The sequence below is a fragment of the Eriocheir sinensis genome, chromosome 40, assembly GCF_024679095.1.
Source record: "Eriocheir sinensis breed Jianghai 21 chromosome 40, ASM2467909v1, whole genome shotgun sequence".
NCBI classification, from domain to species: domain Eukaryota; kingdom Metazoa; phylum Arthropoda; class Malacostraca; order Decapoda; family Varunidae; genus Eriocheir; species Eriocheir sinensis.
This window is the reverse complement of record NC_066548.1, coordinates 15267100-15286489: the sequence shown is the minus strand read 5'-3', so window position 1 is coordinate 15286489 and position 19390 is coordinate 15267100. Positions and strand designations below refer to the sequence as shown.

General features: G+C 40.1%; 1 protein-coding gene across 2 annotated transcripts in view; it reads right to left on the bottom strand.

Annotated features, from left to right (window-relative positions):
• LOC127009399 (tetratricopeptide repeat protein 7B-like) overlaps positions 1 to 19006 on the bottom strand; it is a 60080-nt gene extending 41074 nt beyond the window's left edge. Inside the window, exons 1-2 of one of the 2 annotated variants that reach the window (XM_050882468.1) lie at positions 18723 to 19006; positions 9165 to 9316 (exon numbers count right to left, since the gene is read on the bottom strand). In XM_050882468.1, the coding sequence (XP_050738425.1) occupies positions 9165 to 9316; positions 18723 to 18849 (279 nt within the window). In that variant the 5' untranslated portion in view covers positions 18850 to 19006. The remainder of the gene's footprint in view (positions 1 to 9164; positions 9317 to 18722) is intronic. The other variant, XM_050882469.1, reaches the window with a different exon arrangement.
• Between the last annotated feature and the right edge of the window lie 384 nt (positions 19007 to 19390).

Below are 19390 nucleotides of genomic sequence, written 5' to 3'. Positions count from 1 at the left end.
GAGTGGAACAGAAACTTATTGGAAACTTATGGTGCACGAGAGGGTTAAGATATCTATATAAAAAGTTACTATTTTTATATAATCCTTTCACTATATAAATCAACCTATATTAAGCAATGATGGCCGCAAATTAAGGCCGCACAAATGGCGAGGGCGCAAATGGTGAATGCGCAAATGGTGAGGTTTTACTGAAGTTCTATTATGAACCTCTCCCATATAACTGTTGTCCTATCAAACAATTTGTAATCACTTGCTGAAAGTTCATGTATTGCCTACACTTAGGTGAAACTTTTATGCTCATGTTGTCTATGTTTACAGAGTGTGAGTGACTATGGTGGAATTAACTGTCTGTAGAAATAAGTTATCAGGGTAGAGCACATGAAACAAGATGAAAATTATTGCATGTTATATTATGTGAGCAGAGGTAATGTGATGGCAAGTAAAGTGTGTGTGTAAAATTTAATGCAGTGATTGATATAAAAAAAAAAAACTGAGGTCATAAGCTGAAAATAAGTGCATAAAAAATGTGTAGCCTATATATGTTGATTTTGAAGGAGTAACTGTAAGATGTGGAGGGCGAGAGAATAGACAGATGACAGAGTTTCTATAATGAAAACTCTTCATAGAAATGTGTATATATTGTAATGGGCAAGGCACCCATATCAGAAAATAGGAAGGTAGAGACTCTTCTGCCTACAAAGAGATGTGCTTGAAGAGGTTAAAATGAGAATATAGCATTGGTAGAAAAAATGTAAAGAGCAAATATATGATGAATTTGGTAGAAATATATCAGCAAAATATCTCGACAATAAAATTCTCTTTTGGAAAAGTTAAAATAAAAAAGGGAAAAGAAAGAGTGACACTTGCAGCATAAAGAGGGGTTATGGGGAGCTTCTGAAAAGGAATGAGATTAAGGAGATAACAACAAGGGGTGTGGCTTGTGCAGTGGCAAAATTGGTTGAATAGGTGAAGCGTGGTGCTGAGGTAATTCAAACATGACAAGAATCAATGAGGACAACTTTGTGAAAAGAGTATATCTATGTGGGCAAGATTGAGGGAGGTTTCACAAGACCACCAATGAAATGGATTAATACAGTATACGAGTATTGAAGAGAGGGAAAGAGTTAACAGGCAAGGGATTGAGTGTGCAGAGAGGGAGTGCTGGAACAGGAAAAATTGGCTAAGCCCTTGAAATGTTCCTGTGAGGGAGCAGGGGATTGGATATAAATAAACAGATAGATTAAGGAGGTATGGAGGAGCCATTTCGAATCTGTATTGAATAAGAATGGAATAGGGCATAAAGTGACCAGTATAGGAGTTTAGTGTTAGATGGCCATATCCTATGCCCTTGTTGTATAGTATAGTTGGCACACTTAGCAGCCACTCTGTCAGACCAGGTTCGATCCTGGCCTGGGTAGTCAGAATGCAGCCCACCCAGCATATAGCCTCCCATTCAGGCTGGTTGATAAATAGGTACCTGGAGAAACCTGGGAAAGGTGAATTGTAACTCAGATGCCACATTTGTCCTGTGTCCCAGGGTAATAAAACATATGTGATAATTAATCCATCAAACAAGTAAATGGAGTGCTTTCAACAGCATGAGCCTCAGCCTTACTTTCATGGGATTTGCACACTACAGTGTTCCTTGTAAAAATCAACAGTCCTAACTACCCAAAGCATTTTTTTTCATGAAAGCAATACATCCTTGCTAGAAATGCATGTGCTGTATTAAGAAATTGTCATGGGAAGACATAATATGCACAAAACCCAAATTCAATGGGTCTCCAAATGCCTTGACTGTTTTGCCCAGAGAGCATGAATGTGATACTGTGAGCATGTACATGCCATCAAACACCAAGTGAAAAAGCCTGCAGGACACCAGTGCATTAAAAAATCATTACTTTTGTATTTGAGGAAATAGTTTCAACAACTGGGTCCCTATGGTGCATATACTTGCATATCCTGACCACCCATACAAAAAAAAAATGCCGGGTCTTCATAGAACACTCAGGGGAGGCTTTATTTTTTTTCAGTAAAGGAAGAAGCCCAGGGAGGATATCATATTAAATGCAGCTTATGTGTTTGTGGGCCATGATATGACTGAGTATATAAATAAAAATCTAGGAAATAAACAGTAACATTAATGCTTTAATAATTAAATAATAAGTAACACATTAAAGAAATTTTTTTTAGATGTACTGAGAAAGTTGCAAAAAGGTTTAAGAAGTATCTGAGAGAGCTTCATTAATGCTGATGTTAGTAATTTAAAATAAAGCTGATAGTGCCAATACCAATACAATGTTATGTATATACATCCCTGTCAATGAAACAGGTAAAACATTCAAGCACTTGTTATATCAACACAGAGCTATGTTTTATCTCAGTTACAGATGTGAGTTCAACTACATCTACGACACCTTACTTTCCTGAAAAGTTGACATGTGTGTTTGACGGCACTGATTTACTGAATTACATAAAATCATGAGTTGGAGGAGCCATTTTGTCTTACCTCTCCCTGTGGATAAAAGCATAAAAAAAATTACATGTAAGGTAAAGAAAGATGCAAAGTTAGTTTTTACATGATCAAACATTTTAGTGAATTCATCAAATAATGATCTATGCAATGTATGACAAGTCAATGAATTTTGTATTACATGAAGATAAATCCTTATCTAAGTTAAATTCCAAAACTATTATATGTATGTAGATCCTCAATATCTTTATCATGAGTTTGAGTTTTCAACAGAAGTGGAATGAAATGTTTTAAATTACTTAAAAATAAGGTAAAAGGAAGCAGGACAGGCCCCCTTCCCCCCAAAGGCTACTAAATCAGAGAAGGCAAGACTGCCCTGTGAAATATGTCACATTGCATATATCTGTGTTCTGTTGCCTTGTTCCTGATACTTTCTTTGATTTCAATAGTCACTGACACTGAATGATATCTCAATCAGGCAAGAGGGATAGATAAAGTAATTTAAGAGTTAGGCATCTCGCATATCGGCGTAACCAACCGCATGAAATTGATCACGCACAAGTAGTTGCATACAATTGGTTGCCTTGAGGTCCTCACATTGGAATTTTATGGATTCAACAATGTCATTGGATGCAGATAATGTAGTTTTGCTTTGATTATCAGCAGAAGGAAAAAAAGAAAATCATGGGTTCATCCATAATACAGTACATAAAATATGTTAAATGAAGGAGTTTTGTTGCTGCTCAAGACCTGGATTTGGACCCTGTGAAATTTTAATAAATTTCCAGAATGTCTAAAGAAATCTTCAGTGCTGTAGTTTGTTTGGTGGGCCCAAAGATTTTTTAATAGGATGCAAAATACAGAAAACCTATTAGCAATGAAGAAAGGTTATGATAGCACACAGGTAAGTAAAAGAGTTCATTAGCTCATCATACCTTATGAAAATAAGATACTTCCCACAGTATATTCATCCTTTCTCTCTAATAAATGAGTGTCCACAATGCAAATGATCATTATGCGACCAGCACCCAAAGACAGTTTTAGTCACCTCAATGTGAGGAACTCTAATGAAACCTACGTGTCTGTTGCAGTGCAACTGGTTTCATGCAACTGGTTGCACTGATATGTAAGCTGCCTTACTGTAGCAGAAAGAACATCATAATACGAGGCACCACAAGCCAGAAGGAGGTAAGGGATATTCTGTAATTGCTTAACGCCAAAAAACGTAATTAAAGTTCTCCAGGAACGACATCTCTCTACCTATAAGAGATAAAAGAATATGTTTCACATGAAAAATAAATGTTACAGAATTGTCAACCACTATTATATATTTTTCTTTTTAGTAACGGACGCTTATCCATAGTGACTTCATAATGATACTATAATTAGAATTGGGTCATTTAGTTCTAATTTCACCAAAAAACAGATCTGATATGAATAAAAACCTGTAAAATTCATTATCTATATTTAAATATTTAATAAGCCCCAAAATTTCCATTTATTTGTGCGTGGCAGAAGTGAGAGACAAAAACATACTGAGCATTGAGTCTGCCTCATCCCTCAAAGCCTGGGAAGGCGCGGTGAGTGATTGGTTGAATGAAAAACAAAGTGCACCATTGGATGGATGCAAAGCATGATGCCATAGCTCTCTCTGGCTTGGTGTCATCTGCACACAATCCTTAAAGAGATTCACAGTTTGTTTTCAGCTATAAGGATAAATTTAAACATGCTTTGGACTAAGCCAGAGAGATCTGTAGTGTTTCATCACATGACTGAAAGCCTGTAGAACATGTTAGTGCAGGGAACTCATTTACTTCATTTGGTCCCTAAGCTCCCTCTGGTTCAGGGTGGCCTCATATCTTATCTAATTTCAATCTACTAACTGATTTGAAATCAAGAGAGATGATAACCTTAGTTAGGTTTTCTTCCAGGCAGTAAAATGTGCCTTCACTGCCCGATCATCATTTTTCTTCCAAGCAAAAATAAACTGCTTCCACTGCACAACAATCAGTTGACTATGGTTGGAAAGTTGGAAAGTTTTGTTTAGTCGGCGCAACATGTGGTCATATGCCGGAGTGAGACAGGAGGGGAAGGAATTATTGAAGGGAACAGATCCCAGGACACGGGACACAACCCCCGATTAATACCTGGTACCCATTCACTGCTGGGTGGAGAGGGGCGTAGGGTATCGGAAAAGCCGCCCAGGAATCGAACCCGGGCTCTCTTGGTAGTGAGCCGAGTGTGCTAACCACTGCACCATGAAGCCCCCCGAGTTGACTATGGTCAGTTAGCAACATCTTATATCATTGTCAAATATTCTCTGCATTACATGAGTGCTTTCTTCTACTGTGTAATTATACATAATAAATCCAGCATAAGTTTTGTTTGCGCTGAAGAATTCTTTGAGTCGAGCTTAAATCTCTGCTTTTGCGAGAGCCCCTATGTTAATTTTACAGTTTCCTCAAGTTGTCTTTCTGGGTGACCTATTTCTGCAGAAGTATATGGTTATATCTTTTCAGAGCCTTAGAAAGTGCATTTCCTCTGAGTACTATTTCAATACCAACTTCCTCTCTCAATTTTTCCAATGTTCTTTCTCAAATTCACTGTCCAGTCCACATTTATACTGTTATATATATATATATATATATATATATATATATATATATATATATATATATATATATATATATATATATATATATATATATATATATATATATATACAGTCACCTCCGTCATGGGTCTCACCCATCATGGTTTCACAGATTCGGTCAACTAATTGTGACCCCCCGCGTATACGCGGATGCATTGACGCTAAATAGGAAGGCAGAGAGGAGGGGGGAAGGGAGAGAGGAGGGAGGAAGGCAGAGAGGAAGGAGGGAGGGAGGCAGAGAGGAGGGAGGCGGGGCAATGGACGTTAAGGCGGTGTCACACTAGCACTTTTTCCGTCGATTAATGCCCTTTCCGTTGAGTTTTCATCGTTACGCAGGAACTTATCGCATGAATTTGTCAGACGATCAGGATCGTGTCCGCCTGCAAATTTCCGCCTGTGTGTACAGGTCCAAGACCAAGACCGAGACTTTCCGCGTGGCTTCAACCTGTCTCAAATGCTCTCCTGCAGTGACAGCCTTCCTCATCCTGGTGTCACTTCTGGCAATGAGAGGTGTCACTAACTCCAGAAGTCTGTGGTACTGGCTCTTGTCCAACCTGATCCAATTCTTCAGAGTCTCATGATCCTCTAAACTCAGCTCTTTTAACAGCCTGTGGTACACACTTTCTCTTTCCCGACGAGCCAACCATGAGCGCATCCATGCATGCTTTTTGGCTTGTTTAGCTCGTCTAAGTCTCACAATACACAGTATTAGGTTCAGAGCAGCGTATCTTTGCCGCAGCGTGGACTCCATGTTTGTTTACATTCCCATGGTCTGTGCCGACGGAAAGTTTCAGACGAAACACCGTTTGTGTGTGACAGGCCGCAGCCAAGATATCGACGATTTTCAGAAAAACGACGGAAAAAGTTAACGGAAAAAGTGCTAGTGTGACACCGCCTTTAGGTTGCTCCTGAGTGACGTCACGGTTCACGCGCCGCCACACTGCAGTGTTGCCAGATTGGGCTACTTATCGCAAATTGGGCTACTTTTGGGAACGAAAAAAACATGTTTTATATGACGTGTCAGAGGTGACTTCCCCAAATGCATATTTTCCCATAGGGTTATAGTCCCATTGTCATGTTTTCAGATCGCTCAAGTCCGAATCTAAATACCATGGGGATGACTGTATATATATATATATATATATATATATATATATATATATATATATATATATATATATATATATATATATATATATATATATATATATATATATATATATATATATATATATATATATAATCCAAATCAGACCTGAGAAAAGGAGTCACACAACTCTGAAAGAGATGCTGCATAAAACAACTTCTGATATTTCCATTATTAAACTGGGCAGAGACTCGGAGGCCTTTCATGCCTCAAAAACTCAATTTTCCTACCAATCAATTTGACTACACTAAGCAATCATGATCTATTCTTCACTACAAATAAATGAACTGGAAATATTTTACCTATTTGTATTTACCTTTTTGTAGTCTACCGGGCCCGAGCTAAGCTCTAATAGTCCCATCTCCATATCTACATTCATCCAGCCTTTCCTTCCTTTGTTGGACACTGCTCGCCTCCACCACCTCTCCCTGCAAGCTGTTCCATGTGTTAACACTTCTATGTGGAAAACTATACTTTCACTCAAACAGATTCCTTTATTAAGTTTCTTTCCATGTCCTCTCAGCCCCTGCATTCTTGCAGTTGAGAAGAGATCATCTCTATCCACCTCATCAAACTTATTTACCAACTTATACAGCGTGATCAGATCTCCTCTCTCCCTTCTTTGTTCCAGTGTTGTTAATTTCATCTCCTTCAATCAGTCTACATACGTCATATTCGAGAGTTCAGGGACCATTTTAGTTACAATTCTCTGTATCCTTTCCAACTTTCTGATACCCTTCTTTTTGTGAGGCGACCACACAACTGCAGCATATTCAAATTTTGGTCGTGTGTGTGTGTGTGTGTGTGTGTGTGTCATCTGCTCCACCTCAGACAAAGATATACTGTACTGTGTTATGAATTACTGAGCTGCATGCCTTCCTATTTTCCACCCTTTCTTAATTATTAACTCAAGGCCACAGAATTCACAGGTTGACTGTGCTGAAAATTTTATGAGTAACAGAATATCATAAAGGACTTCACTGAAAAAATTTAATTCAGATAGAACCAATATTTTTTGAGGGAAAAATCCAACCCCCCCATACACAAAAAAAAAAATCAATAACATTTAAAATAAGTTTTGCTCTATAATTTCAATTTTGTTTATATACTAACCATATAATCTAATCATATGTATCACAATAAAGTACATCTTTAGCCTGTCTTTTTTATTGCTAAGAAAAAAAGGTCTGTTACACCCATACCATATCTCAAACATGCTTTCACTATTTTCTCAATCTTATCCTGACATACCACGTGTACCTCAGTTCCACGGTGTGTAGTCATGATTACTGTAATACATTCCATGCCCCACATTTCTGATATATGTGACAGTGTTGGGAGGATAATACTATTTTTTGTACCCTCATTTACCCCCATGCTCACACTTCTTCCTTTCATGACTCTCTCTAAGGCACCTATCACCTGCTTGCCCATCATTGCTCTCTCTTTATGCATACATAGAAATGACTATAAGTGCTTAAACTCATTTATTTCCTCTGTCATCTCTTCTCCCAACCAAATCTTACACTCTATCATTCTCTCTAACTCTGTATGGCTCTGCAACCTCGACAGTTTGCCCTCTTAAATACCACAGCCTTACTCTTGTCAATATTCACCTTCGACTTTACCCTCTAACACTCTATCAGATTCATCCACAATCCTCTGCAACATCATCTCCCTTTCTGCCAACAATACTGCATCATCTGCAAAAGGGCCTACCATCAAAGACTGCTCTGTGCTCGTCACTTTCAGCCAAGTCTATTTGCCCTAGGCTGGCTTTCCTTTCTCTCATACAACCATTCATATAAACATTAAAGTCATTATGACATCACACACCCCTGTCTTACACCCACACTAACATTAACTCTCACTCAGCTCCCCATTTTTGTGTATAGAGGCACTCACATCCTTTTAAAACGACCTGATCCCTTCAAGTAAATGTCCTCTCACACCATACATCTTCAGGACATTCCATCAGGCATTCCTAAATGTGAATTCATTTTTTTGTTGTTGTTTTGAAGACAATGTATTGTGCCATGCTTTATATTTTATCATCTACAACCCACCACTCCTGTTTCATCCTCTATTGCTCCTACCACCCTTCTGCCCAAGCTTCCTCCCTCACACTCTCCTTACCTCCTTTGTCCCTTCCACCGACCATCCCTCCCCTCCTGTCAACCCCTGCAAGTCCTTCAAAACTTGCAGCAAGAGTCCTTATTTTTTTCAACATGCATATTTTTTAATGATAGGGATTGGTTTTATGGATAGGATGACAGTATATTTTTTTAAGAGGCTATTAGTGGATCAATTAGAAAAAAAAGGAACATCAATATTAAAAGATGGGTGTTAGTGGTTAGTAACAGGGGTTCAAAGAGTTAGTAACATGATCAAACATATAATTACCTGCCAATTGCACTGTGGAGGATAGAACCTCAAGAATTTTTTACATGAAAATACTTTAAAAACAATTCAGGCTCATTCCAAACAGTTTTCTTTAACCCATCAGGTACACAATGTTTTGACAGATTCCTTCACGACTGCAAATCATGGGCATTTTTTTACTCTTACAGAAGTAAAAAGTTTTATGCCTGTTTTAGAGCTTTAGCGATTCTTTTTCAATTTTCAGACTTGACCAGGCATATGTCTGACAATTGCCAGACCCCAAATTTTGTCAAAGAAATCTAATATCTGGGAAATCAAGGGTCAAGTGTAATCCTGAAAAATCGATTTTTGTCATTTCTGGCACCAGAGGGGTTAAAGTAGATAGCCGGGAAATATTGTCCCTAATGGATTATGAATAAAAGAACTACAGCATGCTGAAACCCTGTTTTATTCCATTAATGCAACTTCCCCTATGAATTTATGCTCCCAACAAGAGACAAACTCCTCACCTTCTTGGCTGGCTCCCCAATACACATAAGTAGGTACTTTCGAGCTTCTGCCAGACCAGTCTTCGCCTTGGATATGTTGGCTTCTGTTGGAGGATTTTCCTCAAGGTATGACTCGAGCTTCCCCTCTCCAATAAGGAAGTTGGCAAGAGTTTCTGTAATAATTTTTTCAGTTAAATTACTTATACCAGCAATAACCAATGATAAAGAATATTGGGTACTACTATAGTGTGTGGTTTATCTTAATATCTGCTGTCTGTTGTACCATATAGAGTGGTCAACCGAGACTCCACCCCACTTGCCCTGACCTTACCTGTTATGACTTGACCTGAACTTACCTGACAGCCTTACTCAACCTTATAAAAGGGAGATCAACATAATATTAGACAGAATACAGTAAACCTTCCATAAATCAGACTACTTGTGGGTGAGATCATAATTATATTATTTGAAATTGCCAAAAATTCGGAATATAATGGAGCAGTGGTCAGCGTGCCAAGCTACAACTCCACTGGCCCAGGTTTGAATCCCAGACAGGGTAGTTGGCACACAGCTCACCCAGCTGTTCATCCTCCCTTTCAGGCTGATCAATAAATGGGTTTGTGGGGAAACCTGGGAAAATAAACTGTGGCAATCCCACATTTCACATTGGCCCACGTCTCAGGGCAAGTGGTTCTAATCTACCACAAGCCCAAAGGGTCACAGTTCAGAAATGAGCACTCCATGCACAGCTATAGCGTATGCACCCACCTTTACCTTTATACCCAAACAAGGCTGTTCCAGAGTTGACCAGAATTCTGATTAATTCTTGAAGCAGAGAAGGGATGTCTAAATATGAATTTGTATGTCTCTGGAGTACTGTGTTGTGAAACAGGGCAGCGAAGGCGAGGTGGCAGCGATGAGGGTGACAATTGTAAACAAATCACGGAACAGAAATACATGAGGCACACCATGTGTGTCAGGAAAGCTAGTTTTCAGTGCAGAAGTTACGAGTTTCATCTAGTACACACATCTAAAATAATGTTGAATTTGAAAATTAATTTAACTATTCCCTGTGTGTGTTTATGCAATCAAATAATAAAATCAAGCAGCTGCATTCTCTTGCCCAACACCAATGAGGGTTCAGGAGGGACATGAGAGATTGGCAGCTTTTGTTTGAAGATGATGTGGTCCAGACTCACACCAAATTCGTAGCTATAAACCAGGTCTTCAGCTGATTTACAATAACCAACCAGACGCTGTTCGGACAGGTGCTGTATATCTTGGATTTTGGTCTGATTTACAGATGTGTCCGAAGCCTTGAAAGAGTCCAATTTAAATAACATCCAAAAAATATAGGTCTGATTTATAGAGATTTTATTGTACTCCAGAAAATGCAGATTTCCCACCACATTGGCCTTTTTTTTAAGATAGTCACAATCATTCTCTTATTATTTATTCCACAGAGGGAATAATAATTGTCCATCATAATGGCCAAAATCTTATTAAGGAAATGGCTGCCAACATTCAATTAAAGTATTCTAGTATTCTGCTAGTAGCCTAAAAATTTCCTAGTTTCTGCAGGAGCGCCTCTTTTTATCCCAGTAATACCCCGGTGTGCCCAAAATGTCTGTTTACCCTAATGAACAATAGGTGTCTTTTTATCCCAATGAAAAATTCAACATCTTTTGACCCCAATGATCACAGATTTTGAACGATACCCCATATGTATATTAGGGGATTCTTTTACCCCAATGTATACCCCAGTATATTTTAATGTATACCCCATTGCTACCTTGATAATATCCCAATGTACCCAATATTACCCCAATGTAACCCAATTGAGGTACACTGGGGTAAAATTAGTTACATTGGGGTATCATTAAGGTAATACTGGGATACACTGGTGTATCACTATGATAATTTGGAGGTACACTGGAATGTAATGGATTATATTGTGTTAAAACGACGTCTATTTGTGCCAATGAACATTGAGACACACAGTTCGCAATTCGGGATCACTGGGTTAAATAGTTGTTGAATGTTTCATCGGGGTTAACTGGGGTAAAAAGAGATCTGAAGTTCATTGGGGTACATTGGGATAAGCTGTGCCAATTCTGCACCCTGGAAAAATTACTCTGTCTGCAGAATAAAGTATTTTTTCCGGGGTACAGAAACTGGCAGATCTGAGCAATGTATTTCAGCGAGACTCTCTTCACATTTATTCATTATATACGTATATTCTTCACACTTATTTCAGAGTTTGTATGCCCTATGCATACTATATAGGCTGTCTAGAATATTGCAAGACTTTGACCAAGATGGCATAACAGGCGAGTAATGGTGACAGGTTTTGAAGATCTCAGGACATTTGCTGCTCAGCTGGTGAAGTGAGATCATGTCAATCAAATTCTTCTAAAAACAAAAGATATTTGAGAACTATTGACAATATAATTTTTGTTTGCGGTCTGCGTTTGCGGTGTCAAGTTTTGTGGCGGAAGACTACAAATATTATGTAGCAATTTGCAATAGCGGATTTGCGATTGCGATTTAAACTAAATCTCGAAATTTGCGGAATTGCAATTGCAAAAGTTATGGAATAAGTTAGCGGATTTGTGATAGCAGAAGTTCAAATTCGTTAGCGATGCCCAGCTCTGGTCAGAACTGAACAACCTATCTTGATCTTGATTGTAATGTGCAGGGCACCTGTGCAGGTGCATAACATGCATGTTTGGATTGGCTGTTGGGGAGACGGGGGAGCAGAGTTTGCAGGGGAGAGAAGTGAATCAAGTGTAATTGTTCGTGTTGGTGTGTTGATGTAGTTTCATAAAAGTGAACCGAGCAACAGATTCGATAAGCGAGTTTTGAAAAAAATTTATACCTCAAGGTACCAAATTCAGGCCTCCCAACAGCCAGTTAGGTGTGCATTTTGGACGCGAAAATCAGATGGGAGGGTGTGCGCGAAAGTGTTAATAATCAGATTCTCAAAAATTTTACTGCACTTAAGAAATTTAACATTTTGTTTGTAAGATCCCAAACACATGACATGGCGCCCTATTGATGGTGCCCCAGGCGGCTGCCCGAGTTGCCAATAGAACCTTGAGCCGGCCCTAGTTGAATCTGAAGTTAATGGAGAGGTGGACACCAGGATACTTGTGTGTGTGTGCACAGATTCAATGTCTGGATTATGAAGAGTGTAAGCGTGATGAATGGGGTTGTGAGCTCTGGTGAATCTTAACAATTTACATTTGTCTGGGTGGAAATGCATCAGAAACCACTTTTGGCACCTTTTGGAAGTATTCATGATCAGCCTTCAGAGCACAGGCTTTTTTTAGTTAATTTTTATCATTTATTTGCAATAATTATATATAAGGTCTGCGACCCAAAAATTGTTTCCTCTTTAGTAGGTAGGCGACTTATACCAATTTGGACCTGCTGATTTCGAAAATCACAACGAATTTTCTGCATCACGTACAGTTTTTACACAAAATAGATTTTTTTTTTTTTAGTCTAATACCGTATCACAAAATTAAAGCCATTTGTTGTTCTTTACAGTTACGAAATTGAATAAAAACGAGGATGGCTTCCAGAGGATGTTCAACCAGCCCAGACAGCTTTTGTTACATATGTGGTGAATTTAGTCTTAATAAACAACAGAGAAACATTACAGACTTTGTAAAAAAACATACTATGCATACTTTGGAATGAAGCTGGGAGACCAAGATAAGACATGGGCTCCACATAAAGTGTGCTCAGTTTATGTTGAAGGTCTAAGGCAGTGGACAAAGGGTACAAAGCAGTCTTTTTCTTTTGGTGTTCCAATGATATGGAGGGAACCGAAAAATCACGGTGATGGCTGCTATTATAGTTTTGCTCATGTAAGGTGCAAGGACACAATTCTAAGACCAGAAAGAGTATCATCTACCCCGATCTTCCATCTGCATTGCGGCCTGTTCCCCATGGACCAGATGTACCAGTTCCATCACCTCTAGACAACTTTGAGGACATTCATCTGAGTTCTGATTTGCACAGTAGCGATCATGATGCAGACTTCAGCTATGACGGTGAAAGTCAGGAACCTCTGGTATTCACTCAGTATGAATTAAATGATCTACTGAGGGACCTAGGTCTTAGCAAGGAAGCAGCAGAGCTTTTAGGTTCCAGACTCAAGGCCAAGAATCCTTTAGCTCCTGGTGTAGTATCCTCTTGGTGCCATCACCGAGAAAAAGATTAGTGATGCAGAAAAAGATACATGGACTGGCTTGAAGGATGTGATGAAAAACTTTCTGGGTAATTACAAGGCTCCAAATTATCGAGACATTGAAGGGAATATGCTAGAGAAGTTTAAAGCCTTAGGATGCAATATAAGACTTAAAGTTCATTTTTAGCATGCACATCTAGATTACTACCTCGAAAATTTAGATGTGAGTGAAGAGCAGTGGGAAAGGTTCCATCAAGATCTAAAGGAGATGGAGAGAAGATACTAAGGAAGATGGAATGTCAATATGATGGCCAACTACTGCTGGATGCTGCATCGGGAGACTCCATCAAATGCTCACAAACGGAGAAGCGGCAGGCACAGTTTTCAAGTGAAAAGAAGAGATTTTAAAATACTGAAACTTAGAAAATGGTCAAAGATATATTTGTACTAATTTTAAGTTGCACTTTCTTCTTCTTTATTTGCTAAATTAATGTACCAGACACATTTTAAAGATTTAATTGTGTTCTATCATATGAGATCTTGCCTACATTTTGTATTTAGTTGATACCATTTTGTGGGGAAACCTTACATGATGGGAAAAAAACTGTTATGATATTTGGAACCAGCACCCCAAAAATATGCATAAACACATAGTTATGAAAACAATTGTTGAAAATTACATAGTGTGAGGGGTAACTACGCCCTGCCGGCCTTGTTAAGTCTGCCGGCCTCGTTCCGCCCTGGCTCCTCCTACTTCCGAGCCGACGTCAGAGCCCGCTAGTGGGCTAAGGCAGACACCAGCTCACCACCACAGAGTGCACACCTCGCCTTCTCAACCTCACGCTGGTCTTTCGTCTCACTGGGAAAGCTGCGTGTCTGGGCTCCTTGCTGCTTCTCCCCTGGCTGTACCGCCCGACCAAGTCACCACTGCTGTCCCTCACTGCACTCCAGCCTATGGACTTCACTTCCCTGGCCTTTAGCTGAGAGGATTACAACCGGTGCACCCAACCCTGGTGACTCAGCAGGCCAACCCCTTTTGCACACTACAGTGGTTTGATTACTTTGTGGTCGTTTTGTTGTCTTTGTTTGTGTTAATACACTCACCCTTATTTTGTGCTGTTTTCCTCTCCAAAGGGCTATTAGGGCATTCCTGGTTATTACATCTTAATATTGAGGGCAAGAGATCGTGGCCTCCCGTTTTCCCTCACACACACACACATTTATATATATATATATATATATATATATATATATATATATATATATATATATATATATATATATATATATATATATATATATATATATATATATATATATATATATATTATTCCTCATCTAACAGAGGAGGGCAATAATGTTTTTGTCAATGTCTATTTGTTTATTCGTTTCTTTGTCTGTCCAATACAAAAATATCTAACATATACTGACATACTGTCAACATATGCACATAACACTTTATAAGTGAATATCTCAAACTTATTAACTTTTGAGGAAGCTACCAAAACTCTGACTGAATGGAAAGAATAAAAAAATTAACTGAGCAAACCTAACCAAACTACATCTAACCTAACCTCTGCTCAACCATAAATTCAATATTAGCCTATATCCAACAAATTTTACTGGTCAAATTAAGCTAATTATTCATTTGCACAACAAATGATGCTTCAAAACACGCGAATGAACTAAAAAAAAAAAAATCGAATGGAAGAAAAAACAACAAAACTAGGAGGTGGCAATACATTTATTCATATATGGTATAGGAGGCCTACTTAAACAATAGACTCATTCAGAAAACAAATATAGGTAAAGATTTGTTTTAGTACCGTGCCAGTATCTCATTATCTACTTTATGGAACATCAGTAGCTCTTCATATATCTTTTCTGCAAACCTTCAACAGTCATGGAAATGCTTTCAAAATCCAATTCAAGGACTTTTTTTTACTCTTGAAAAGAGGGGATAATGTTTACGAAAGCGTGTTGCCTCCTCTGGCGGCGTCATGCAACGTAACGCCGCCACAGTCAGCAAGATAGCTCGCAGAGAATTTAGAGTGGGGGAGCATATCTAAAATACTCCACCCCAACTTTACGACCTGCTAACGGGGGGCTGCGCCCCCCACAACCCCCCCCCCCCCCTTCTAATCAGGGGGGCTGCTCCCCCCCCACATGTATATGCGACTTATTTCTGCGAGGAGGTATATCTCGCAACACCGGCTGCACCGGCAGCCGCGGCCATCGCCAGAGCAAACCTGTTATTTTTATGCAAATACCGCAAATTTTATCATGGAGCATGAATATAACCTAACCTAACAAAACCCTCTGCAAACTATTTTGCAGCGGCGGCAGCACCACCATCGCCGCGGCCAGCACCATAGGAGGCGACGCGCTTTCGTAAACATTATCCCCTATTTTCAAGAGTAAAAAAAAAAGTCCTTGAATTGGATTTTGAGAGCGTTTCCATGACTGTTGAAGGTTTGTAGAAAAGATATTGAAGAGCTATTGATGTTTCATAAGGTAGGTAATGAGATACTGGCACGGTACTAAAACGAAACTTAACCCAAATATACACACACTTGTCAACACGGCAAAACTTAAGAATAACCACTCCAAACCAATATTCGTAGTAATTTAGCACGTGAAAGACTTAGTATTATAATGCATTTTCGTATACGCTTTACCTTGGGGAGGGGCCAGGGGGGCAAGCCTCTTTAATTATAGAGTTAGGTGGCTTGGATTTTCTAAGTCCATTGTTATTGTTTCACAACCGCCTCTATACACAGACTGAGCCTCATACCTGCCTTGCAGTGCACCCTACAAACTAGTTCCTAAGTCAGTAATATCCAAAATGCGCATGGATTATAACGATTTCGGACAAAAAAACGGTCTTTTAAGAGTTTTAAGTTATTTTTTTCTCTATATTAAAGCAACTAATGCCGCAGCTATTTGTATTTTCTAATGCATTCGTAAAATGTTACTACGTGAGGGTATCAGCGGCGGCACCTAACGGTGGGTTCCTGAAGTCAGTTGTTTTCAAGCCGCCATAATGGATGGAAGCCCCGACACTCACTCCCTCAAAATATCCGTCTACTTTACCTTTCAGTAAGTGTTAACTGAGTATTTAACCTCTTTATTGGTGTGCATGTAGGTTGACAAAAGGACCGATTACTATCCCAGTACCGGGTCCAACAAAGACACGGGCGTGTCAAGTGTAACATATGGTGTGACAAGCACGTGTCAGAAAACAAACGGATATTGTTCAATGCGCGATACTTATAGTGGAATTTGAGTAAAATGGAGTCCAGGGTCATACGTAGCAGTCTGTAGGTCACTCCCGCGTCAGTTAACATCAGGAGCGTCAGTTCGATCTGGATGACAGCTGTCACAAATCTGTTTTATTTTGTATCTTAAACTACTCGGTAAAAATTATCTAGCATCAACATACAAGAAGTGGACGGGTTAACCGTCACTATTGTACCATATGTAATTATGAAACATGACATTTCCCAAGAGTTGCTCGACTACGATTGGGGTGGTGGGGTGGGGGTTCAACTACGCTGACCATCCAATTACACGCCTTACACTCGTCAACAGACCCGCTGCAGCGGCTACTACGTTATATAGGAATAGATTACAAGAGTATACGTCAGGGAATTTCCTTAGTTTAGAGACTAGGGATTTTTCCCGATTTTGGGGATTTTTGTAGGGACATTTTGAAAGCCCATTTTTCAGTGATTTGGCCGTCCACCACCAAAACCACTGTTCCCTACAGGGATTAATCGAGCTAACGACCACCAAAACCACAGCTCCCTAAAGGGATTAATCGAGCTAACGGGGAGGCGGTGGCTGAGTCGTCAAAGTAACGGCCTCGTGTTCAGGAGGACGCGAGTTCAATCCCCGCCCGGTGCCACCAAGCTGGGATTTTTCAGCCGCCGCCGAGTGGCTTAAAACTACCCACATGCTGTCCAGAAGACCACCTATCAACCCGGACTCTAGATTCTAGGATCAAAGATGAGCTCTGGGAGGGCAGCATGAGCCAATGCAAGATGGCGCCACTATAAACACTCGCCTGCGCCAGAACGGGCTGGGCCGACCATCAGGACCTACCGGAAAGAAGCCTTGGACCGACCATCAGGATCCACCTGGAAGAAGCCTACCGGCGCAATAGGCTGCAATGTAAAAAAAAAAAAAAAAAAAAAAAAACGCAAAATAGCTCGCATTCATTACCTACCGTATGAAGCATCACTAGGTCTTCATATATTTTTTTTCTACAAACGTTTGGTTAGCGACGGTACGCTTGGTTAGCAACGGTACGCTTGGTTAGCGATGGTACGCTTGGTTAGCGATGGTACGCTTGGTTAGCGATGGTATGTTTGGTTAGCGACTAGCCCACGCATGTGAGACCAGGTCCACCACGCGTGGTTATTTTTTTTTTTAAAACACGTAGCCCAACACTGCCGTGCTGAGGGCCGGGTATAGCCCGGGCCTGTTCAGCCCGAGTCCCGGATGACCTTGAGTCATGGCTCAGGGCTGTTTTGGGGTGGTTAGCCATGGTATGCTTGGTTAGCGATTAGCCCACGCATGTGAGTATACGGTAGGGATTTTCCCTACTTTCGAGACTAGGGAATTTTTCCTGATTTAGGGATTTTTCTAGGGAAATTTTGGAAGGCCATTTTTCAGTGATATGGGCTCCCCCCCCCAATACCCCGGTTCCCCACAGTTCCCCAGGCTTGTCTTGGGGGATTGGGGGGGCTGGGGTGGTGGAGGGGGTGGAGTGGTGATTCTTAAGATTTACCGTCAACACAACTCACCGACACTAACAACTACACGGTTCACTTCCCTCCCCTGCACACTCGGTTCATCCTTCTCCCCCAACAGCCAACCCACATATGCGTGTTATGCACCTGTATAGGTACCCTATGCATTACTTATCAACATCAAGATTAAGAGAGGAAACAAATAGCTCAAAACTCATATATTTAAACACATGGAAATGAAAAAAAATGAGCATTTGAGCCAACACCCTACAATGAGGAGGGCAGAATTCACTGCCACTTCTCTCACATGACAACATAAAGTCACAGAGTGAAGTGAATGACACGTAATCATCAATAACCATTAAAATTATCTAATCTAACCAAACTAAATATAACCTAACATAATCTGACATGACCTAACTATACAGCTCTAACCTAACCTAACCTGACTTGTCCTGCTGCCAAAATACGATATAGAAATATAGAACTTTGTTACTGTCAATTTGCAAAATATATATGGTGAACAAAAAATTAAGAGTGCCAAGCTCTGCAGTATGGGACAGTTAAGAAATGTCCCGCTTGGGAATGACCCCAGCCGAAATATTACCAAGTGAGGTGCTTGCTTACCTAGTCCTGGCTGGTTCCTGGACTTGAGGTGCTCCGCCAGCTCTATCACCTTCTTCCAGTTGGACTCCTCCCTGCTCCGCTCTATCTCCGTCTCCAGGCGCTGGCCTCGGATCACTTTCCCCGACATATTTACAGACACACACGTACACACATACACATACACACAAATTAATACATTAGTGTCCCGCCCCCTTCTTCCTCGTGCGACTAGTAGCCCTTCCCGTGACACACACTGACACCTGCAGACGACCCTTCTCCCTCACACTGTTGCCGTCTCCACGGGGCGGTCTTCGTACCGGTACGGTTTCTTGTATTATTATTTCTTTTCCGTGATAACTCTAGCACCTTAGTGTGACTGGATTTGCAAATGAATTTGTTTTATGAAATTCGTACTTTTTTTTTTTTTTTTTGTATGTGTAGCTACCTTCAACTCGATCACATAAACTTGTCACATTTTTCTTCTTTTCTGTTTTTTTTTTTTTTTTTTTGTTATAATGGAATTGTTAGATAAATCACGGTGATAATAATGTTCTTTCACGTATATTAAGTGAGCATCCTGTTGTAATGCTGACTTGCCTGATGGGTGAGCCTCCCATAACTCCCTCTACCAGGGGGGTACCTCTTCTGGTAAAGGAGTGGCTCTCACGTTACACTGGTCGCGGGTTCGA